Source organism: Vanessa atalanta, chromosome 3 (genome assembly GCF_905147765.1).
Source record: "Vanessa atalanta chromosome 3, ilVanAtal1.2, whole genome shotgun sequence".
Classification (NCBI taxonomy): domain Eukaryota; kingdom Metazoa; phylum Arthropoda; class Insecta; order Lepidoptera; family Nymphalidae; genus Vanessa; species Vanessa atalanta.
This window is the reverse complement of record NC_061873.1, coordinates 5,150,775-5,175,997: the sequence shown is the minus strand read 5'-3', so window position 1 is coordinate 5,175,997 and position 25,223 is coordinate 5,150,775. Positions and strand designations below refer to the sequence as shown.

At 32.3% G+C, this 25,223-nt stretch overlaps 1 protein-coding gene across 1 annotated transcript; it reads left to right on the top strand.

Annotated features, from left to right (window-relative positions):
- The first annotated feature begins 9,624 nt into the window (after positions 1–9,624).
- LOC125076854 (activating molecule in BECN1-regulated autophagy protein 1B-like) lies at positions 9,625–24,836 on the top strand. Its single transcript, XM_047688571.1, has 15 exons — positions 9,625–9,786; positions 10,200–10,242; positions 10,392–10,589; positions 12,237–12,295; positions 13,565–13,751; positions 13,953–14,125; positions 14,232–14,550; positions 14,692–14,812; positions 16,039–16,156; positions 16,239–19,245; positions 19,332–19,572; positions 19,726–19,854; positions 20,531–20,722; positions 21,303–21,481; positions 21,513–24,836. The coding sequence occupies exons 3-14, from the start codon at positions 10,395–10,397 to the stop codon at positions 21,455–21,457; spliced, it is 4,896 nt and encodes a 1,631-aa protein (XP_047544527.1). The 5' UTR covers positions 9,625–9,786; positions 10,200–10,242; positions 10,392–10,394; the 3' UTR covers positions 21,458–21,481; positions 21,513–24,836.
- Positions 24,837–25,223: the final 387 nt, after the last annotated feature.

The window sequence follows — 25,223 nt, the reverse complement described above, 5'->3', positions numbered from 1 at the left end:
TCATTTAAGCAGCTCTCAACTCTTCACTCGATTAGGGCTGTGTTCATTAAATTACTCGATTGCAGTTCCCAGTTTGTCGAGTAAATTGCACTGACGAACGGGATTTTACAAAACGAATAAAAATTCGATCAAGTCTGAGGATATTTGTAAGTTTGACAGGTAAAACACGGGCTCTCATACACAAAAATATCGAAAAATGATTTATTCATTTGAATTATTTTATTCATGTTTAAATTATAGGTACATCGACTTTCACATTAACCAGTCAATGATATTAAAACTGTACAGTCATAGTAAATTTTATTCACTAACAATATATATAGCCATCTGTTTAATTGGTTAAATATAATTGCTAAAAATCATTTATACTATTTGTCTTTTGTTATTCAGTAAAAATCATAAAATAAATTGAATGGATTCACTTGAAAATAAATAAAGTATTCTGTGAGTGTATCGTACATCGAGTTGTTCCATACATTTTTTATACCGAAATAGCAAACTGTGTTTATTCATTCGCTCTCAAAAATGTACATCATGCAGTTTCCTCAATAACTTAATAAAATATTTAGTCAATATTTATATGTCTCGCCTTTGTCTAGTATTTATTATTATTAACGTTTTACCCTCAATCATTACAATTCTCAGACAGCCAGTCGACATAGCTCAGTGTTAAGAATACGTGAATTTTAACCGAGGATTGCGGATTCAAACCCGGGTAAGCACCAAAAATGATAATTCATTTATCAGAAAATCAGTGCAGATTTTGTGTTTGTAATAATTCATCTCGTGCTCAGCGGTGAACACAATCAATCAATCGTGAGGAAACCTCTACATGACGTTAAAAAAAATTCCATGTGTATCCACCAACCCGTATCGGAGCAGCGTGGTCAAATTAGCTTCAAAATTTTTTCTCAATAGGAGAGGAAGTCTAAGCCCAGCTGTGGGACATTAAAGACATTTATTTATTTTTACTACAAATTCCTAATATCTCATTTAAAAAAATGTTTTTCTATTTATTATTACGTTTATTACTGAACACACAATTATTTCATTCATATATTGTGTCAACATACATTTATCCATAAAAATATGGTCTAGCTCGATCAATAATTTTATCTAACAAAAAAACGATTTTTCAATTTTTCAAACCGCTTAATTTTAGAATTATATTAAATAATTTACGACACTGAATTCAGAATACAACAGAAACCCTTTCGTTTTAGCAATAAATATTTGATTTGAATATAAATGAGTAGAACTAATTCAGTTAGAACGGAGTAAAAAGCGTTGACGATATTTTGGTCCGGGCTGATGGCAGTTAGGTTGAACTGTACCCTTCTTTGACGAAGCCGTCAGCCGAGCTATTTATTTCCTTTATTGCTAATAGCTATTATCTTTACACTTGAATGAGCAGGTTTTGTTTAGTAAATAGAAACTGTTTCATTCAAAACGATTTGTTTAATCAATGCATATAAAGTTTATCAAATTATATTTTAAGATGGTAAGAATAAAATGGTCTATACTAATATTATATATAAAAAAATCTGTCTGTCTCTGTTTCTGATCTAAATTTAATGTAATTTGCTTTGATGCAAGCCTGAACTAGGACATTTAGGAGGCTACTTTTTTATTCCCATCACCTGGCGTCCAACTCCTAAAACGCGAGCAAAGCCGCGGACACCAACTAGTGCGTCTATATTTACACTTTACGTAAAGGAGATTGGGCTAACTCGGTACAACAACATAGAACGTTATCCGAAATTTGAAACCGATCACACGTCAACCCCGCTTTCAATCCATTTACGAAACGAAAAAATAGGCTTAAGATTGATGGCCTATGAAGTGAGACATTGCTATAGCAATATAATATATTATATACAATTTTTTTTTTTTTTGCTTACTTATGTGTTATGTAATATATTTTGTATTTATTAGACAAATAAAATAGGTAACAAATTAGTAAATTACACTTTTAGAGTTAAATAGGAAAGTAATACTTATTTAAATCAAATGAAAATAAAAGGAAGAATTTTTTTTTTTCTAATAAAAAAATTTATTTAAGTATACAAATAGGTACTTTATCACACAAGTGTAAACAAGAAACGAGGTTAATGCAAGCATTGTCTGAAAGCTAGACGAAAGTATTAAATATAGTTTCAAAAAATATATAACAGAAAAAGGTGGATAATAACAACTCACTTTAACAAATACGTATAAAAATAAATATATTTAATACATAGAATAATATGTAAATATATTTGTAGCAAAACAGTAAAAGTATAAATTAATAACTGGGCAATATTATACGGTATGGTCCGTTTTATTTTCATAAAAATCTTACTGCAGTGTATCGAAATATTGGGTCCAAAATGTTTCGCTGACTTTCACAACGCTAATTGGGATTTGTTTTCCGGGATGATGGAAAAAATGGAAAATTTAATAAATCAATATTTTACTATTACTTTAAATGCAACATATTTATAAAGCCGTAAGTTTTTCCCGAAACGAGGTCTAATTATTTTATTGAATAATATGTAAAAAAAATATACATAATTATTACTTAAACAAAAATAAATTATATAAAATAAATAAGTCTGATAACTTTGATTGGCCTGAGTTTTTTATGTAATACACATTTTAAAATAAATGAGATGAACTTATGGTCGCCTCCTCGATCGCGTCTAGACTTTGGACGTGGCATGACATACGGTCCATATAATGTCTTAGGATTTAAACTAAAGCTGTATCAACTTTATTTTATCTATCCAGTAGAAGGTTTATTTACAGACTGAATTAACATATTGTTTTTATCGAATATAATACCTAAACAATATTAATTAAAACACTTTATTATTATTTATAAATGAAATGAAAAAAGGGCAAAGACCTTCTATTAAGTTAAAAAAAATCAATTCAATAGATTCTTACAAGTCATTTTGTATCCTAATTACACATTTGATTAAATGTAATGCTACCGGCTACTCCTGACGGCTGGGAATGGGAAGTATAAAAACACCACCAAGAGATTGAGTGGTTACTCTTGCTCTATTTACATAATTAAACTTGGTCTATGACATGAAAATGAACTAATACTACCTCGCCTGACGATGAAATATAGAATCTATATTTTTTATGGATTATGAATATTTTATTTTCTTCATCAGCATTCGATTGTTCCTTTCCCATTTGTTCGAAGTCGGAGTTGGTACAGTGTACAGACATCTGGAAAGCAATTTGCACTTTACTGCTGGGAGGGATTTGGCAGATTTTTACGGTCGGTCGCCTGCCTGACGCCAACCCCCCTTGGGAAAATTCCCTTAGTTGGCACTTACAAAACCCACGGGTTTAAATGGAGAGTTTCTATTCTACTCTGCCGAACCATATGGATAAGTACCTTTTATTCAAATATTTTTTTAAATCATTGCGCATCGAATTAAATTATTTCGTAATGTGTTACTTTACGAATATATACTTAATTTTAATAATAAGCGACGTCAAGAAAACATCCATGAATTATAGATTGTTTTAGAAACACATATGTTTTCAATATTTTAACAAAACATACATCATTTCATAGTAACACGTCATAAAAGTTTTATTCTAGTAAATTTATGAAATAATACGTAACACAATTTAACTCTTATTTTAAGTAAATATACGATGTATAAATGTAAATATCTCCCATGAGGCGCACAACAAGAAGCAAACTCAACAAAGTTTCCCTAAGTTTTAAACATAATTATCAAGACGTGATAGTGGGAATAAATTACTTTCATCAAATAATAATATATTTAATATTATTTATTGATCTAAAGTAAATAATATAATCAGCATCACGACATTACTAATTTTGTTTTTATTTTTTTACGTCTGCGTAACAAGCACCCAAAGTAATTGTGTGCTATTAAATACTGCTTCGCTCGCTTTTAGCTTAACCCGCCCAAGTAACAATGTGATAAATTTAATTAATGTGTTCGTGAGAGCTTAGCAAGAATATTTAACTGAAAATTTGTTAAAACATACCTACTTTCAGAACTTTAAAAGCACCAATAAAATAAGTAATAACTGTTGTATGAGTTTTATAACGTATAAGGAAAAGTATTCTTTAGTCCACTGCCCCACTTGTTAGGTAAAACAAAATATTAGGAAATATTTTTAAAAAACGTGTATAAGATACATGGACACTTTTTCCAGCTGTGATATTTTTATCTTTTCTTTCATCTAGCGTATCTCAAAGAAAGCCGCTTACATCCTAGGTAGTAATAAAGGGACATCTGTTACAGTCGGCTTCAAACTTCAAACACAAAATACAGTCCAAGACTACAGGGCTCTAACAATTAGTGCGCGACGACAAACAATCCTTCACATACTGACTTGCTATAAGAGTATGCAAACGTGACAAAACCTCTATTTGTTATTAAAGTTGGACAAAAATTGATACATGTTAAATTTTTAGAAAAATATTTTTAAAATATGTAGGTATCTTGTCCTCTTCATTTTCTTATATATTTAAATAAAAATTATTATTTGCCTTACCGTGAACCAAAGAGGAAAATCCTACCTGAACTACTTGAACAAGAATGACCGTGTGAGCCGAAAGGTATGTTTATCTCAATATATATGCCAATAAGAAAACAAACTAAACTTTATTCTTTCAAAGTGTATTTAAATCATTTTCATAAGATAATTTAACAGAAGAATATGACGACGATTATACATTTTTATTATAGGATACAATAATTAAATTTAAATGTTGGATAATTAATATAAATTAGGTATATAACCCCACCTACCAACGCTTTATTATTACATAAGTATTAATTACAATATAAAGAGCGCATAGTCCTTTACATAAAAGTTATGTGGGTATGGTACGTACGAATATCCTACGCAATGCGCAAAATAGGTTAAACTTTACGAGAGGAGATGCGTGGAACAAAAGCTTCTAAATATTAATCATATAAAAAGTAGCAAAAAAATAATGGCAAGATATATATAAGAACATATATTTGCTATTTAATAATAACAAAAATGGTATTATAGTTATACAAATAACAACGTACCAAAATCTATTTAAAGTATTTTGTTTTTAACAACATAGTAATGTAGACCTAGGTTAATAATTTTATGAACAATTCTACATTAGGTAATATATAATAACTACGGATCTTACTTTTGTCAATCAAGTCTTTGCGGTCTTTAATAAAGACAAATTCTAAAATGAAAATTCTTAATTAACAAAAAGGAACAAAGAACATCAGTAACCACTCCGTAGGAACCTTTGTTGTTTAACATAAATACAAAGGGCAAAATATTTTATCTTCTACGTCAACCACGTCCATTGTTGTCGATGCAATTTAATCAAAATTTCAAAATCGCATCATATTTTTTTTTTTATTAAACAATATTTAGAATTGGTAATTTATTAAAAACAATATTCTTGCCAGTATTCCACGCGGGCAAAATGTATAGGTACAGTTACTATTTTGATTTCATATTTATATATATTTAAGGACTTAATGTTAATAATTCTTATGTAAATAAAATTTTGTTTTTCTGTTAAATAAAACAATATATTTTTATACGCATGTATAAAATATTTTATGTGCTTACTTAAATACTTAGATGCAAGAGTTACAGACAAACATTATGTAACAGTAAAAGGCTATTCTTGGTTTGAAGTAAATATTTTAGCAGATGCCAAGCGAGTCTCAGCAAGGAAGCAACACAGCAGCGTCTAAATCGGGAAAATTGCCTGAAGTCTGTGCAGTGTGCCATTTAATCGAAAGAGCACTTCTTATACTGTTCTGAAATAAAACGCTATTATTGTATTTATTATTTTATTCCACAGTTGTCGTTTATATTTTTAAACTTTATATTTTTTATGAACAAAATAATAAGATATTTTTTCTTCTTTTCGTTTTTAATAAGACTCTCGATAGTGAATAATATTGCTTCCTACATTTTGTACACATTTCACTTGTAACTTAAGTATATCTCAAGTTGTCATGTAAAAAGTTTTTATGGTTGTTTATATGTTTGTGGAAAGGCTTTGTGCAAACCTGTCTGGGTGGTACTCATCACATATCCTGCTGTCCAACAGCAATATTTAGTATAGTAGTGTTCTGGGTTAAAAAGAGAGTAAGCCGTAATAACCACAGGCACAAGAGGCAGAACATCTTAGTTAGACTACCGGCTTCCACACTCCAGGTTGGCCGGAATAAATTTTAATAGAAAGACTTAATCTTTTATTTGTCTAAACCGGTATTAGAACCTGCGACCCCGGGGACCGCAGGCTTATAAGCTATATTTAGGAGTCTGAGCAGGGAAAGCTTTTTCAAAAATGCACAGAAAACTATAAGTATAAAGTATTTTAAAAAGTAAAGTACCTTCTTTGCCGTAGTAGCGATGTTAGTTAAGTTAAGAAATATTAGTTCATAAGAAAAAATGAAAGCTTTTAGCAAGAAACCTTATTTTTCATTTAAACAATGTGAAAACATAGAAAACATATTATAGATGCAAGTCAACATTAATTGTCCAGTTAAACATTTTTTTTATTATATTTCGTTTTTGTATAATTGAATAGTTAACGTATTAAAAAAAACTATTAACAAATTACTATCAAATCTACATGTATATTTTAAAAACAGCTTGAGAAAGGATCAGAGAATCCATTTCACGAGCGATCGCACTCAATCATACTCGAATCATCATAGAAAATGTTCGTCGCAAAATCGCATGACAAGTAAAAAATGATTTCCTTTATATTTTAATTCCATTTTTATATTATGTAACAGATCCTCCTCGTATAAACAAATCGTCGACGTTCCATTTTCCGGTACGTTTAATAGTCTCTGGTTCAAGATATTCATCAGTCTTTTACATAGAAAATGTGTGCCTTTGATGTAACGTTATGTAAATTCATAAATCATACGTTTTAATATTTAGATTGTAGGGTTAAAATTGAATCAAGACGAAACGACGCATCTTCTCGCGAAAAAATAATCTATCCCGCGCGCAAAATTGCCGGGAATCAAATTTTGGAAAATATCTCGTTATCTCGTCCTCGTCTATAATATATGTTGATGTGTACCCCGTACCTGTATGATATCAAAACAGACTATTATAACTTAAACCTCTCTTCGTGATGCAATATATTTTAATAACTTACACATAACAAAGCTTATACTTTTTTATACTTAATTAATTACTTCAAAACAAATTAAATAAAACCGTATTCGATTGCTTAGTAATAAAAATTATGAACTGAGGTTTTTTGTAATATATCTACATCTCATCTATTATTTTTTTTACTATAAAAGAAATCAAAAACTAAAATGTCTTTTGCAAAAGCTACTTTGTGACGAGTCGTACTTAATTTCCTTGTTATATGCTCTAACAGATAAACGTGCTGTGCATACTCAAAGGAAACAATCTCGTGCGCTACCGCGAACCGTTTGAGATCAAAATATGTGAGTAAACGAGATTGTTTATGATGTTTCAACAATATCTGCTCAGTGGCTTTGCGGTTTTCTTGATGTGACAACTCGATTTATCTGCTCTTACAAACCGAACACATGAAATGTATTTCAGTAAACTGGTAACACAATTTAATCTTTACATATTTTCCAATAGATTTCATTACACCATTTCTTTGATACGCTTACTTATTTGCCTATTTTTTTCTCTCAGATGCCACTTATCCACCCATGTAAGAATAAACCACTGCTACTTTGAGCTAAAATATATATGAAAAAATAAGTTTCTTCATTAAGGCTCCATTTAAATATCGTTTTATTGTTGCATTATGTCTTTATTGTTAATTTAAAACGTATATAATGAAATATATTAAATCAAAATGATATACCTATTGTTTAACTTTTATGACATACCTACATCTTAATTAAACCGGTAGTTAACAATAATTTTTAATCTAATAATCACAAAATATGACTTCGACTAAATTTATCGAATATCGATTGTATGAATTGATACATAATTATATATAAATATAATTGTTTTAATTCATAAGAATTAAAACAATTTTCTAAGGGAAGTCGTATCCAAAACAGTCAACAGTATTTCCAATATTCCAGGAAGCTTCTGAAGCAATTTGATATATTTATAGGAATGCCAAGAATATTAATCGAAATAGATCGGGCATATCTCACATAATTTTTAACATTAAATTTGTTATGTTAGGTAGCAATAATTTTAAGCAATAATTCTAAGCATATATTTTATTTTATTAAATAATTCGTTATTTTTGTCGTTTGTTGTTATTTTTTCTTTAAACATAATAATGCTTGAGATCTTCATAAAAAATACCTCAAGAATTGCTCCTTAACCTTGAAGTTTTCTCTTTCTGTAGAGTCCTGTTAATAGTTTATTTATGAGTACATCGACTCTGTGAATTTATTTGTGTAGATGTGAAATGAAAAAGATTTCTTTATTTTTATTGCGATAGTCAAAGGTAAATGAGACCAGACACCTAACACAAAATTACCAAGTTAAGAAAAGTTTTAAATTCAACATAATTGTTCTTTATAAAATAAAATTAAAGTATAACAACTAACAGTACCTACACTGGAACTGCTATTTTTATGAAAATCATTGGTTACAACACTTTTTATTGGGCTCTTATTTAGTGCCTGATTGTTTCTAGTAAAGTAATACTAATTATAAGTTTTTTTAAATCATCTTACTCCTAAAAAAAGAGTAAATAACATTTGCTTTAGATGTGTAAACTACGGGCGCTAATAGTAACCTATATTTGAAAAATTGTATGAAATTGGTAAATTAGATTAAAGTATTAAGGTAAATTTAATTATGTATGCTATTGTAAGCTCTTAAATAACTGATAATAATACTAATACTTAGAGCATTAAAGCCGCTTCATTACCAACAAAACCATAATATGTACTCCTTGCAATATTCGTGAATCACATTTTTTTAAGTCAGAAATTGATAAAGAGTCGTTAACAAAACAATCGCAACATTATGGCTACAAGTTTTAATTTTTGTAGAAGTGTCTAAATTCTAAAACAAGACTAAGAACTTAAAGTCAAAAGGATTAAAGGAAGTTATTTTTCCCCAAGATCAACTCTTAACTCTATTTAGTCTAGTGAGGTTCTGAGGTTTTTAGGTTTTATAGGAAACTCTTTAAGCATTCGTTGACTTGACTACAAGTTATTATAAATTTTACTTACAAAATGTCCACTTTATAAAACCTATAATATTCTAGGCAAAATAATTACGCCACAAGAAACTAGCAAAGCATTTTTCGTTTTTAAATTATAAAATACGTCGTAAATAGTCGTACGTCGTATTTCTTAAGAACACTTTTATTAAGTATTCTATTTGAAAATATATATATAATTTCCTAGTTACGTTTCAATTTGTTTTTGACCACAGTGCTATAATTTTAGCTTTAATTATATACATTCTATAAGATGTTATGTAAGAATAAAAGTAGATTCTATAAGATGTAATGATTCCATTAATATCCAAAACTTATTTTCATTTAACACTTAATAATTTATAAATTTAAGTGGCTTCTTTTATCATCTGTATTATTCTGACGTTAGTTTTCGAACGCATTAGTTGATTTTGACAGTTCGCAGCTGAATGTTTGCCGAACGAGTTTCATTAAGAATTTTGTATCATACAATCAAAATTACAGTAATTTCAATAAACAAATATAATTTACAAGTTTAATTAATGCAATCAAACAAACCATAATACGTTTATACAAACATTTTCAAACATAATTACAATATGATCCAGGTAACTGCCATTGTTTATCGACATTAATAAGTGCGATTCATCGACAGATTGTGTACATAATTTTAAGCGATACACTTTCGACCTGTGCTCCTTTCTAATATACTATGATCAATTTGAGAAATATTAGCATAAATAAATGGAATGATTGACGCTAGGTAATAGGTTGACATTTTCCAATATGGCTCACTTCAATCTATCATTTACGGGAAGATAGATATACTTCGATTTCTGCATATATATAAATGGACTGTTTGTTTTTCATATTATCAATGCGAATCTATTAACAAAATTTGTACATGAATTTCTTTTGGAAACGTAATTCATGAGATACCTAAAATAAAAGTAATGTCTTGTAATTAGTTGTTATTCAAATTAGAAACTAAACAACTATTCGTATAATGTTTATTTTTCAGATTTCTTCGTTCTTTCCTTCATCTTTTTTCATAAATTAAGAAGGTAATAAAAATTTCTTACATAATAACTTGGTTTTTATAAAGAAATCAAACTCGAATTACTAACATCTTTTTTTACCAACGAAATTTTCCAATGAGATTTTGTATTTTAAAATATTGTAAATTTATGAATCCAAATCAAACCTTTCGTAGGTAATGGATCCAGTGTTAGATAATGAATGGCTTGGATCCAAGAATGATGCAGTTGATGAAGCCCAAAATGTGGGCAATGTTGTCAGAAGTTGGCAATGGAGGGAGAGAGGAATTGACCCCTTAAATTCCCCTCCCAACAAGACTGTACTTGAAAATGTTGCTGAGGACATACTTGTTCAAAAACCACTTAAAATAAGAGTAAGTCTTAATATATATTATAATACATATAATTACTACAAAATACTGAGAATCTAGACTAAGGTTTTACTACTTTCAAAACAACATTAATGCATAATATGTATGTTCCTCGCTTATAGGAAATATGACAATGTTTTTAACAAATTAAAAATAAAATTTTTGCTTGTTTATGTTAAATAATAGCAATGAAATATTAAGTAGCTAAAATTAATGCCTTAAATATATTTGAAATGATTGGCCGGTAACTATTTCTGGCTGGGTTATTGGGTTGGTAATAGGCTCAAATAAACTTGACTATTTAAATAACAGATTATGACATGCTGATGGCAAAAAGTTGATTAGATGTTTAATTAAAGATTTTGCTTTTCATAAACATTTCTTTGAGTAATGAAAAATAGCTGCATATGCTCTACATTGGCTAATATGGTTTGAAGGTTAATTCATTATGCTGCTTCAATGCTGGTTGGTATACACACACATGTGGCAGCGTACCATCTGCCATATACAAATACCCTTGGAATGTTTTCCTTAACTACTGAACATGAGATGAATTATAAATACATTTTATGCATATGAAAACTTACCTTGGTTCAACCTCACCATAGGTTAAGATTAACCTGTTCCAGCCATTGTAAAATGCCTAAAAAGGAGATTGTTTACGTAGTCAATGTGTTTCCCAATCATGGAAACGAATATTTGATATTAAACTGCATCTCCCACTCACCTTCAATTTGGTACATATTAATTCAAAATATGGCAGGTTGGTGGAAGAATAGCTGATGCATGAGTGGTACATATCAAGTTAGCATTGCGTAAATCTCTATTGCCAAATGGTTATACAGATAGCTATTAGGACATTGCTCAGCTAATCCCATTATGTTTAGAAGTATGAAAATATAGATTATATAAAGGATTATTTATAAATAAAAGTCAGTTGTGTCAGTGGTTGTGGACATTCCTCATACAATAAGGGACAAAGCTTTTTATGGGAAGTTCTTCGTTTTTGTAGTTAAAAATGGGTAATCGCTGTTGTCTCTTTTTGTTAGTTTACATGTAACTATTTTACCTTAGCTGTGACCTAATTTAAATATTAAACCATGTATGGAGTAATCAAGTTATACAAAAAGTCGACAATTCATTAAACAATGTCAAAGTGATATTGCATTGGGTACATGGGGAGTGTCAAAATAAGTTCTTAATCAGTCGACTTCGTAAGCCATAAAGTGTTACTTACAGATTTTTATTATATATTATTGATTAAATAAAATTACGATTAATCTTTATTTTGTAATATATTATGAAACCAAAATAAACATATATAACCTTTGTATTTTATGACTAGTATGTATATTTAAGAATAATATAAATAAATATATATGTATATATAAGTATCATATCTATAGTATGATTCTTTGTTATGGAAATTCATATTGTACTTTTTAATTTTTTACAACATCAATCATTTTTAAATAATCTGTAAACAGCATGGTAGGACAAGCTCTTCCAGTTCTTACCACATAGAACTATAAAAAATTATATTTAAATGTTACATAATAATCTAATGAGCATGCAGTAAATAATCAGTTATGAAAATTTATATTGTAATTTGTTATATTATATATAAATGTAAATTAATTTTAATTTCAGTGTTGCGATTTACCAGGATATCCAAGATCAACTTATCTAATGGTATTTAGTCCAGATGGGTAAGTACTTCTTGTATATTAATAATATTTTATTCTTGTACCTTAATTCTTCTTACAATTTATCATATTGTAAAGTGACAATTTTTGAGTAAACTTGCATTTTTTAAAGTAAATTTCAAGACAAGAATCAGTTTCAGTCTTTAAATGCCCCACTGGTGTATATAACATATAATTTAGTCTTAATTCATATACAGGCTCATAGTACCACTATTATAATTGGTTTGTACTTGCAAGCATTTTTATGTGATTGAATATTAAGATAATAGATTTTCTATAGCATTTTCAAATAAAAAAGGAATAGGTATGCCTATTCTTTTCACAATCCTTCGATTTATATATTCCAAGTTTTTAGCTAATAATTCTGACGTATTCTTCTTTTAACAGATCTTGATTAATGATTTTATTGAAAATGCAACACTTTACTTTTCATATCCACTCTAATTTTGCTTCAAAAGGTCCGATAACAACTTCGCCGACATTCAAAACGCCTTATTCATGAATGCATAATACCATAGATTCTTTAAGATTTAAACTAAAACGTCATGATGTCAATTCAAAGTCTTAAGTTGTTTTCGTTTACTCTAACTGCCATTCCAATAGACTTTACATCAAAATTCAATTGTATTCATTTATTGTGTAATGTTCTGAACCAATAGCTGTCCTTGCTTAATAATATGACATTTTATAGCATTTTGTTAATGTATTTATATATGTTGTACTATGAACAAGAATATACTATATGTATATAATTATATAAACTAATTACTTCTCTGCTTGCAAAATTTTGTTAGTAATTAAAGTGTTTGTATTAATACATAAAAATATTAAAACTAGTGGGTACTTTATTGAATTAGACATTTTTCTAAATATTAAAAAACATAAAAAATTAACAATCTGGAAAGGGACCACTGCTGCACTAAGGTCTTCTCTCCTTATTAGGAGACAGTAATAAAATACTATGATTTGTGGAAATTGAAAGGATTTACTTAAATCTGTCTAATTAAATGAAAAAAATAAGTGAAAGTCTAAGGATATAATTTTAGTACTTGCTAAACTATGAATGATAAATCCTTTTGATATCAAGCTATAAAATGAATATATAATATCATCTCGATTAAAAGTTAATCTATCACCGGTTCAGTTTGTGGAGTCTAGTATCAAGAACCGGCAAAAAACAACATTGTTTTAGTAAAAATATATATTTATTATTACTATTTATAACTAAGATACAAGTTTAAGGAAAATAATATCTATTTTCCATGTTTTTAGAACTAAAGTTGCATCTACACATGGAAACCACAATGTATATGTATCAGAGTTGGCAAGTGGCAAACATGTTAGAATATTGAAAGGTCATCCACGAACACCGTGGTGCATTGCATTTCATCCTTCCCATCCTCAACTAATAGGATCAGGTTGCCTGGGTGGTCAAGTGAGAGTGTGGGATATATCTAGTGTAAGCTATTTCACACATTTTCTACCAGATTTAAAGCATGCACCTAACTTATCTTATCCAATAGATCTAAACAATTAAAATTATTAAATCAATTTGGTATGAAACAATGAATTATTAGTTTTTTTTTAAATATACAGACAATAAATAAATGTAATCTACATGTTGTTCATTATTAATTTTTAAGAGGCACATTATGTACAGGGTGGCAGTGAAGTTTGGAACGTAAGAAATGAAACAGTCATAGCTTCTATAGCATTCCATCCTAGAGAACAATTATTAGTGATTGGTACATACAATGAACTCTACTTTTGGGATTGGAGTCAACCCGCACCTTTTACCAAAGTTTCTACAAATAATATTAACGAGAAAGTCAGGTAATGGAAAAAATCAATAAAGAAATTAAAATATTAATCAAGACATACTTCTGTAAGAATTTATAAGTCCAGATAAAAATTAAAATTCTATTTATTTTTATTTCAGATATGTGGCTTTTGATTCTCTCGGTTATAAACTAATAACAGGAATATCGTTGAGAGCAACGGTTGCAGGAATGAGCAGCTCTGTTCTGCAACAAAATTCAACGTTAAATCCTGCAAACAACCAAAGCAATGTAAGAAGAGACGACACTGACAATAGTCCAGGAAACAACAGGCCTCAGGACAATTCTGGTTCCACACAGGATATTATTGTGAATTCTTATCAGAATTTAGTGCAAAGATACGATAGCCTAGTGAGGAATTATCAACGGCTCTTTATGGTCCGGCACAGACTAACAGTCACCCCACCTCCACCTAGCACGGTAGATTACTAAATATTTACATGTAAAATGAAAAAAATCTATTACATAGTTTCAATATAACACGGATGTTTAAAATTGAAGTTTTCGCGGCAATTATAATGCTACAAGTTTTATGTACTAGTTAATTTTTAAATTTTGTAGATGGACCGCGGCACGGACCCCATGGAAACAGATCCGTCGCCGGAAGCGAACAGTTTCACTCGAACAGCACAAACATCCCAAACATCACAATCATCCACGACGCACACGACGAACGAAGAAGGTAACATACAAACAAATTAAATAATATGTAACAAAAAATATCGGTGGTAGGGCGCTGTAGATCAATCTGGGTGGATGCCACCTACTGACTACTGGTTTGCAGGGTGATTAGACCAATTTTATATCGGTCACAAGAGTCATAATATCTTAATGCAGTGTACGAAATGTTCTATAATTTCTGATATTAACGTAAAAAGCAAAGGAGAGTTTATAAGACATTAATATTAAGAGGTATGTTATTTTATAAATCTTGTGATTTATAATCTGCGATGTCACCATAATAAGTTACATAAAAATATATTGAACTAATAAGTTCCATATAATTTGATATAAGTTACGATATAAAGTATATAAATTCACGGAAATCGGAAAACATGCCAAACGGCCATTGCAGCGCACGGAAATATAAAGTGAAACAAACAAGCATTAGCAGCCTGTAAATTTTCCCACTGCTGAGCTAAAGGCCTCCTCTCCCTTTGAGGAGAAGGTTTGGAGCATATTCCACCACGCTGCTCCAATTCAGGTTGGCGGAATACACATGTGGCAGAATTTCGTTGAAATTAGACACATGGAGGTTTCCTCACGATGTTCTTCTTCACCGCCGAGCACGAGATGAATTATAAACACAAATTAAGAACATGAAAATTCCGTGGTGCCTGCCTGGATTTGAACCCGAAATCATCGTTTAAGATGCACGCGTTCTAACCACTGGACCATCTCGGAAACAAACAAACAGCCTAGGAATACAAAAGTTGTTAATACGTCAATAAAAAAATATATAGTGACACACCCGACGTACTAATGAAAATACGTGTCGTTTCGCACTATCGAGAAATTGTATTCGCTTTTGTTTCTTCAATTGTTCCGTGCGCTGTATATGCTTTTGTTTTAGGTTTAATAGAAAATTTTAGGCTAGATAAGCTAAGATTTGCAGATCCAAAAAATGTGTACAGAGAAGTCAGCGAAATTATGTATCTATCTTTTATAAATAACCTCATTAATCATTTTATGTTGAATTAAAAGGATAAAACTAAATAAATAATATTGCCTTTTACATTTGACAATTCAAACCAGTAGTTTTATTCTAATAACAAGATATTTAAATTAATGCCTGAAAAATATTAATATAAAAAGTCGTATTGCACGGTACAGGAGAATAAATCGTTTGGCGAATGTTTGTATCTGTATGACGTCAGGCCTTATGTTTTGCCTTTGTTTTGTTTACAGAAAATCCGCCTTCAAGTTCTTCTAATAATACACAAGAGAATACTGAAAATGACGATGGAGAAGGAAGTAGCCGTCTCCTTAATCTTGACGCCTTGTCTTTTGAAAGTGGCCCTTCTAGGTAAAGCATTAAAGATTTAATGGAAAAATATCTCAATTTCATAAACACAGATTTTCTATTTCTTTTTATATATTTTTTACAGGGAGCGTAACTTAGACCGTCACGTACATTCCTTGTTTGGATCACGACCTTCTGCATTCCACCCTCTTAATGATAACCCTGGAAGATCGTTCCGAACAGTTGACCAAAACGAAAGAGCGTCTAGACTTTTGCCGAATCCTTTTTCATCGACCAGTGGGTCACACCGGCCAAGCATAATTTCATTCACAAGTAGTCCATCGACACAAACAACTGATAATGTTCCCAATACATCGCGTACAAGTATATTTCCAGCTTATAGACCAGATTCTCCATCGATCCTGGACTTGTCACCGCGCAGATGGAGTGGTAGCCGGCGAATTTTTGTTTCAGTGCCAAACGAGAACTCGTCAACTCTCACAGACAATGTTTCTCCTACAAACAATCCGCCCGTACAGGAAACACCTGTCGCTTCTACAGCTAATTCTACACAAAGGCCATCCACCTCGTACTCTTCTTCGCAAACCCAGTCTTCTACTTCTGCACCCGTTGATGCACAAACCATAAACGAAAGTCTCGATTTGATACGAGATATTTTAAGAGATTCTGGGACAAGACTATTGAACTTGATTACAAATATGTCACTTTCGACGTTGGCCAGCGTCGAGGAAGAGTTACCTCGCCGTACTAGGACGACTCGGACACAAGCAGACAACAACAATGAAGGAGAAAGTCCGCGAGAGACACCACCACGTGCTCGAATTTTTAGCTCGCACTTACGTCCTGGATTCCTATCAACTAGCTCTGAATCAGACAGTGATCAGTCTCCAGAAGTAAATATTTTTAGAACTAGAAATTCTACATTTAGAGAAGATGACACAATAGAAACAGAGAGACCTCTTGTAGAACCTTCGACTTCTACAGCTCCTGAGAGACCTCTTAATCCCACAGATAGGCTTGTTTTTGACCTTGACGATTCCAGGACGCAAAATGCTAATTCTGAGACAGGCGGCATAAATGTTTCAGCAAACAGCAGCCGATTTCGTGTTCGAACTCAAAGTAACACTCCTAGTGAGGGCCCGAGTACAAGTAATACTGAAGGCCCGAATGCCCAAGAAACACCATCTCAAAACAATACCAGTGAATTCAACCCCAACAGGCCGTCTACTAGCAGAGACAATTTTTGGGCTAATGGTTGCGTAGTACCACCGGATGAGGCGTTTAGAAAAGTAAGAGCTGGTGTAAGTGCATTGCAGAAACATACCATGCAACTCACTAACATGTGGCTGCGAGGTAATCGAACCACGATGCCAGAGTTACGTAATATGTGGGAGAACCTACGCAGAAGGATATTAATGTTACATCGAGAAACTGGTCGACAAGACTTGCCGAGTTATTATACCAGGTCACTTTTAGAAAGATGTATGATGCTAACTGAAATGACGGATAATGTTACCCGTGGCTCTAGCAGAAACGCGAGACCCGCAAGCAATAGTAATCAAGGAAATTCTGAGAGCGTTAGAAATTCGGAACCTGTTCGAGATGAACCATCTACTTCAGAAACTACAACTGTTCCTGCCGAACCCGAACAAAGTACATCAAGGGAAAATACAAATGACAATCGGCAGCCTCAGACAAGTAGAACTTCTCAAACCAGACCTAATATTCGTTCGTCTCCGTCGCTTAGGAGAAGATTACAGTCTAGTTATAGATGGAGGCCAGAAGATGAACTGAGACGACGATCAAGAAATTCCGCTGCGAACCGATTGTCTAATAGATATTCAAACAGACCGCGAAGGGATTTTGCAAGAGCTATAGAAATAAGCGCGACCAGACATGAAATACGTATGCGAGCGATGCAAGTGCTCTCTGTTATGTTTAACATGATGATGATGTGTTTGGAGGAGCGAGGCTTAAGTCAATTAATTATAAATATGTTACGTACTTTAAAAAAGGCATTAGCGCTCACATGCTTAATGTTAATGACAAATAGAAACAACGGGCGGGCCAGTAACAATGCTTCACCCCAACGCGTGGATTCTTTGAACGTAATCCGCTTGGAAAATGTTGATCACACTGGCCCTGTTAACGTAGATGGTCCAGATGAATCACCACACCATTCGATTGCTAGTGAAACAGAAGAAGATCGTTTGCAAAGCAATGCTAATAAACGTATGAAAAGAGAAACATCACCAACACCTCAACCGACACCAGTTGATAATAGTGCGAGGGAAAATACAAATCAACCTGCTCCAATTATATCTCAAAGTAGTGCAATCCAAGCGTGGAGTAATCGTCTCGCTGTACAGATCGCCGCTGCCAACAGAAATAATTCAGCAACTGCTAGGAACAGACGTGAATTATATATTGAAAGTAGACGACTAAAAGCTTTGCATAAAACAAATCCAAACGCTCATCCTATGATTAAAAAGAAGGCTCTTCCTCCGGCGTCCACTTACAGAATTCCAACACTGCGTTTATTACCTAGTAGAAGAATTCCTAGGACTTTAGCTGCCTCAAGGAATTCTCAGAGCACAGAACCCGTAGCCGGCCCTTCCGGTATTCTCTCTGGTAATGACGGTGAATCAAGTGGTCCATCGCGATTGCCCCCTGACGTTATGAATGAATTCGAGCATAGAATAAATTTAATACGAATGGCACACATGCAAGCGGTTAGATTACGAAATGCCGCACGGAGCCGGTTTCGACGTCTTCAAACGATTCGCTTGTATACTCCATCCTCGGTTCGCGAAATGTTTACTTTACAGCCGGATAATGAAAACCCGCACGAGAACAGATCTCCTTTACAAAGTAATTCGGATACTAATCGTCGTTCTTTCACTTCGTACGACTACAGACCTCACATTCTAACTCGAGAACGCATTTTCTCTAGAGGATCTGCTAACAGGCCCTCTCAAGAGTCTGGTGAATTCCATGCGGTCATAACCAATGCCTCGGTACCGTTGATGCAAGTTGGTGATCTCAGTATCAATAACCCCGACGCTCAAGGGAATCAAAACCAGAGGCTACCGAGAATCCATGAGTATTTGCAACCGATAATTCTTGCTCAAGTGAGTACTTTCGAATTGTATAAAAACAACACGGACGTCGGTCTTAGTGCAGATCATTACAAACGTTAAACTTATTGTGTCACCAGAATGCTATGGTGGTGGACGACGAGGGCAATGCTGAAGGCGGTGGAGGTAGCGGTGGTGCTGGTGGAAGAGCCCCCGGAGGTGGGGGACCAGGTGGAGGAGGAGGGCTAGGTGGAGTTCGGCGTATGACTGGTATGGCGGGACTGCTGGATGCGGGAATCATCTCCGAGGCGCTCCCCGCGTCGTCGCATCGAGTGCAAGCCTGGGATTTCACTACGGGTAACACTCCGGATATCGCAGATAGTAAGTGTTCGCTTAATATAAAATATATAAGAAATTTAATATACATTATATAAAATATATAAGAAAGAGCGTCCGATCATACACTGTCGACACTAAATTAATGTTATCCTGAAAAATACTGTAAAAAATCAATGGACTTATGAAAATGTGTAGGTTCAAAAAATGTGGTGGTTCAGAGGTGCAGAATACACAATGACGCTAGCATCGACATATCCAAAGACGGACGGCTCCTGGTCGCCTTGCTTCCGGTGCCTCGAATCAGAAATACTAATCACTGGTTAGGTGAGTTCGTTTAAGGAATTTTATACTATTACTATCGTGAGTAATGCTCACTTGTGTTTATAAATAAAATAGTAACTACCGCTTTTGCGTCGCTTAATAGTTAGGGAGCCGGCGAGCATTTCGATATATGATTTGCTCACGTTAGCTTCCATCTGAACTTATATCACTGTCGATTGTTCAATAGCAATCGATTTTGTCCAGTTGATTAAGGCACAACACAACAAAAGGAGACAACTTATTCAATATATAAAAAACGGCACTAAAATATTAGTCGTGGTTGTCTTGGGGCTGATGGTCAAAATCATTCTGCAACAAAGAAACAATTTAAGGCAGACAGTCAGGCTTATGCATTATCGCGGGATGTAGGTATGAACTTTACTAAGTCATTTGCCATGCCATTTGTCATAAAACCGGAATATTTGAAATTTGATTTGGAATCAATCCATAGGGAGCTATCGATACTATCGATAGTGATGACACGTGACGATACTATCAATAGACAATAGATTGTCTATAGATAGTGGACCATCGATATGCTATTTTCTCTTACTACTTTTAGTTACAATTCTACAGAAATTTCCAAAATATGGTATCTACTCTAAAGGATATAACATCAATTAGGTTTAATCAAACAAAACGTTACAAGGGCGGTAGTAACCGAAGCTGCTCGTTGCAGGCGTGTACTCGCTGGAGTGGTCGCGCCTGGGCCAGTGCCTGCACACGGCGGTGCTGGAGCAGAGCGCGGTGTCGGTGGCGCTGTCGCCCACGGCGCGCCACCTGGCCGTGGGGCTGGGCTCGCGCCGCTTCACGTCCGCGCCGCACGCGCGCACCAACGTCTTCGCGCTGCTCTACCGCCTCGACCCCCTGGGTGACCTGCTTCTCTTACTATCTCGCGCCTGATCTATTCCTGTCGTTCCTCTGTCTCGGTCGCACCTGAGAAACTGTCAAATATCGTAGGAGTAAAAATCGTGTAAGGAAAATTTTCTCCTGCATTGAGTCTCTGAAATACCACGGAGACTATTAACATCCTTAAAAAAACGACTGGCTGCGAGCGACATAGCCTTACAGCCTTAGAAGGACATGTGACAAGAATTAAAGTTCAATTAAAATTTAACAAAGCTGTCAGTGATCCTATAATTTCGTTAGTGGTTTTTTTGTTAGTTTTCGATTCGTTCGATTTTATTCTTTAGTCCGCCGTGCCATAAAAACTCGGCCGAATATTTATTTATAGGGAAATTGAGTGTACCCGCTTTTAAAAGAAGGACAATTCCTTTAAGGTTAGTGTGTATAATACATTAATAGGATAAAGTTGTGTATATACGTATAAGTTATGTATATATCTAGCGAAAACCCGCAAGCCTTTTCATAACATCAGACAAATTTAAATCTCATTAAAAACGTCAAACACTTGAAATCAAAAAATAAAACCAAAAACTTTTGCATTTCAGAGAGCTCGAGTCGAACCGGTCTGTCACCTATCAAGGAGTTGGAGCAGACCTGGGAGCACGGTTTTACGAGTCTCAACTGCTTACGATGGGCTCCACAGCCGGGACAAGGACTCGTGTATGCCAACAATACCGGACAACTCATTATTATGAGTTGAACTGACCTAATGTTATAGAGCGTCCCCTCGAACAAAGGCTACATATTAAAGATTTCTTCATTGAGGCATAGTTTAGACAATCTATTTGGATTTTCTATTGATAAACGTGCACACTTCATTGTATTCTCTTAACCATTGGCTGCGACTAAACTATGCGATAAGAAATCTATAATGTGCGGTTACGATAACCTCAGCTCGACCTTGTGGTCTCCCATTCGTACCAAATCTCTTCAACCGTTTACAGTTAGTACGAAAATACATTATAATTTTCTTCTTACACATATCCTCAGAATTTCTTTATCAAACTAACGATTGATTTAAATTTGGAATATTATTAGAAACGGAAAGCTAATGGTTCATAATTTTATGATTTGTGAAAATTTAAAATTCTGAGTGTAATTATATTGTATTATTAAAATGAAATCGAATCTATACTTTTTACAAGAAATCGGTTAGTAAAATATAAATTATGTTTGCGTATAATAATATTTAACAAAATTATATAGATTTAAACGCCTGTTGTAAATTATAGCGGAAGCATTGTACAGTTCATGAAATTAGTGTTCTTAATACGATTGATCTCTTTGTATTATGCGGTCTTAAAATAATTTCATAATATAACACTAGTTTGTAATTATATCTACACGGCAAAATTAGTTTAAGGTTCCTAATTATTTTAAATATCAACATTAGACAACCCTATCACAAAAAGGCTATGGACATGCGCGATAAAATAACAAAGCACATTTTAATGTCATAGTTACTTAATATTTTTTTAAATATTTGAAACGAAGAGTTCAACTGCCATATTCGCTTTTTTTATTTATAATATCTGCCTTCCGAATGATCCATTACGTTGTATGTATCCCATAACTTCTCATTTCTGTTACAACGAAATTCCTTAGAATTTATATTTGTATGAATGTAATTTATTATAACTACAAATTAATTTTAAAGCTTAAATAACTCATTCATATATGAATATTCTTACGTTTTAGTTTAAACTATAATGTAATATCAAAATTGAGAGTTCTTTTGTGACTAAAATCGTTTACATGGATCGTCGTTTCTTGACCTTTGGTTTGTGACCTTCAGTTGGGTCTCAGGGGGGAGGCTTAATAAATGACAAAGCAGTATATCAAACCTTTTGTTACTGAATGAAATATTTAAGTTATACATTAAATGTAAATAATTCCTCCGAGTAACACATAATAAATAATAAACCAAGAGCTAAAGTTATTTTAATGCGATATAAGATTTGCCATATAGGGTTTGCGGCGCAAAAAAGGTTAAGTAACGATGACGAAGAGGATTTTTATAGCAGACGCACTGCTGTACCCCAGACTACAAGTTACATTCACGATATCACTTGTACAGATTTCATTAAACTTATTACAAAGATTTCACAGTTCCGATAGATAATGACTTCGAATAATTTTGGTCTTAAACTTCGTCTATAAACACGGCTCTTGTGCAATTTTATGAGTATAATAATTTTCACTTCTTAAAAAAATCTTAGTGTCATATAAAATTGTAGATTTCATATATTATTATTAGATTGTCGTAGAGCCCGCTTCACTTCAAAGTGAATAGCGTAGTACCGTAAGATGTCTGTTTCTCTATTCCGTCTCATAACGTCACGAAACTCTAAGTGAATGGTTCGACTTTTACTATAAAATAGGCTAGTGGTATTCATATTTTATTGTAAGTCTAAAGCAGATCAGTTTCCTAAATACTATCCATTATTATATTAATATATTTTGTAAATAACTTTTTTATTTCTGAAAATAATCAAAATACAATTCTCATGTACATATTATGTATCATTATGTTGTTAATATATATCCAAATATTGATTTTATTTTATTACAAGTTGTACGAAAAGAAAACATTAAAAGAGTATTAGAGATTTTATTGGAGCTTCATGTCAAATTATATAAACTATTACCAGTAACAGCTCGTTATTTGTGGATGTATAATTCTTTCAAAATTGTAATTGTTTTCAAACATATAGATACAAACTGTAATAAAATAGAGTATACTACACCAGTTTTTTAAAATCCATGTAAATAATATTTCTAAATCTGTATGTGTGCTTAAAGATTTCCCAGTAACTTAATAAGAGTCATTAAATCGCTTGAGTAGAACTAGAGTAACTAATATTTTGTGAAAATAATATACTAAGTTCTAGTTTCTTTGTTACTTCTTATCAAATGAAGTTTTATTTTCATTTCTCTTTTTATAAAATACGCAGTACTCTCTAAATAATATGTACCTTTTGGTTAAATATGTATGTAACCTTTAAATAAAAATGAATTAAGTTTGGCTCAGAGAGACCCCTTTTTAAAGGAATCTTCCTTAATTATTTAATTATAAAATCGTGCAATACACTTAACATAATACAGGAAAAAAATTGTAATACCAATACCACTTTAACTCTGATCAAACAATAACAGTAATATTTATAAAATAAAGGTACTATGTCTACGACATTACAACTGACACTGCCCGTATTCCTACTTATCATATATATGTATATTAATATTGACAATGTTTTTTTATATATATTTATGAACTGTATTAAAAATTAAAATTCACCGGCCTAAGACGTGACAGAGATATAATTTTTGTTTTCTATTTTTTTCTAGAAAAATAAAAAGCGTTATTGTCATAAACTTTGTTGTTATCGTTGAAACAACTGCAATCGTTGTTTTAATTTTTAACTTTGTATAACTGTTTAGACTCGAAACGAATTAAATATGTTAAATTAAAAAATCGGATGGAATAACTTGCAGTTTGATGAGTAAGGATCCTACAATTGTTGATTGCAAAGCCGACCGTGAAAATACACAATGAATATCACAATATATTGCATTGAGATAATATTTTATACCGATATTTATTGCCACATAACTCGAAATTTTACTGTATTATACTTAAGATATAACATAAGCCGAATTTAATAATCATGTATGATGAATTTTATCTCTACAATTTATTTTTATGTCACGATAGTAACAAAATTGTCACACTGTCATTACAAATGCATGAATAAATTCGGCCTTGACTATTATTTACATTAGTAGTTGAAGATCTAGTTTTGTGAATGTTGTTCAAACTAATAATAATAAAATTGAGATTTTATCATCGTTGGTCTATGGAAAGCATGTTTGAAAAAACACACAATTAACATTCATTAACTCAGAAACGACTCTGTACTGTTTCAAAATATATACATAATACCGCAAAAACATTTTACATAGCTAACAATTTATGTCTTATTTTTCATATGTATATATTTTATTTGTATTTTGTGATAAATATGAAATGTTACTTTTTAAAACTATGTTTTATTAACCATAGTTAAGTCAAGGTGTACAGTGGATTGCTTGTCTAATAAAAATTATGACAGTAGAAATTGCAGTGTTTTCATTCATCATCTATTAAATACCGTGAAGGCTAACACGTAATTCTTCCACCAGACGGTAATAAGCCTGCCGTGATAGTCCAAGATTCTGCGGAAAAGAGGATAGTACATCAAATAATATAATAGTACTATTTTTTCCTTTACAATATACTTTTCACAGCAACGTCAGCAAAATTGTAACTTTTCTAACACATTAAAAATCCTAAAATTTTGATTGATGCTGTCTGGACATAAAAAGATGTAGAGACACTACCAATAATAAGCTCGCCTGGGTATCTACCCAGGCGAGGTGGTATCTCCACCTACTCCTCATATATTCTAACCGCCAGCGATGTAAGG

What these genes read in the sequence shown, in the direction of transcription:
- LOC125076854 (XM_047688571.1), top strand. Translation starts at nt 10,395, where the DNA reads ATGGATCCAGTGTTAGATAATGAATGGCTTGGATCCAAGAATGATGCA. An exon ending in CCCCACCTCCACCTAGCACG is followed by an intron (nt 14,551 to 14,691) that starts GTAGATTACTAA and finishes TAAATTTTGTAG; the next exon opens with ATGGACCGCGGCACGGACCC. An exon ending in CTACCGCCTCGACCCCCTGG is followed by an intron (nt 20,723 to 21,302) that starts GTGACCTGCTTC and finishes TTTGCATTTCAG; the next exon opens with AGAGCTCGAGTCGAACCGGT.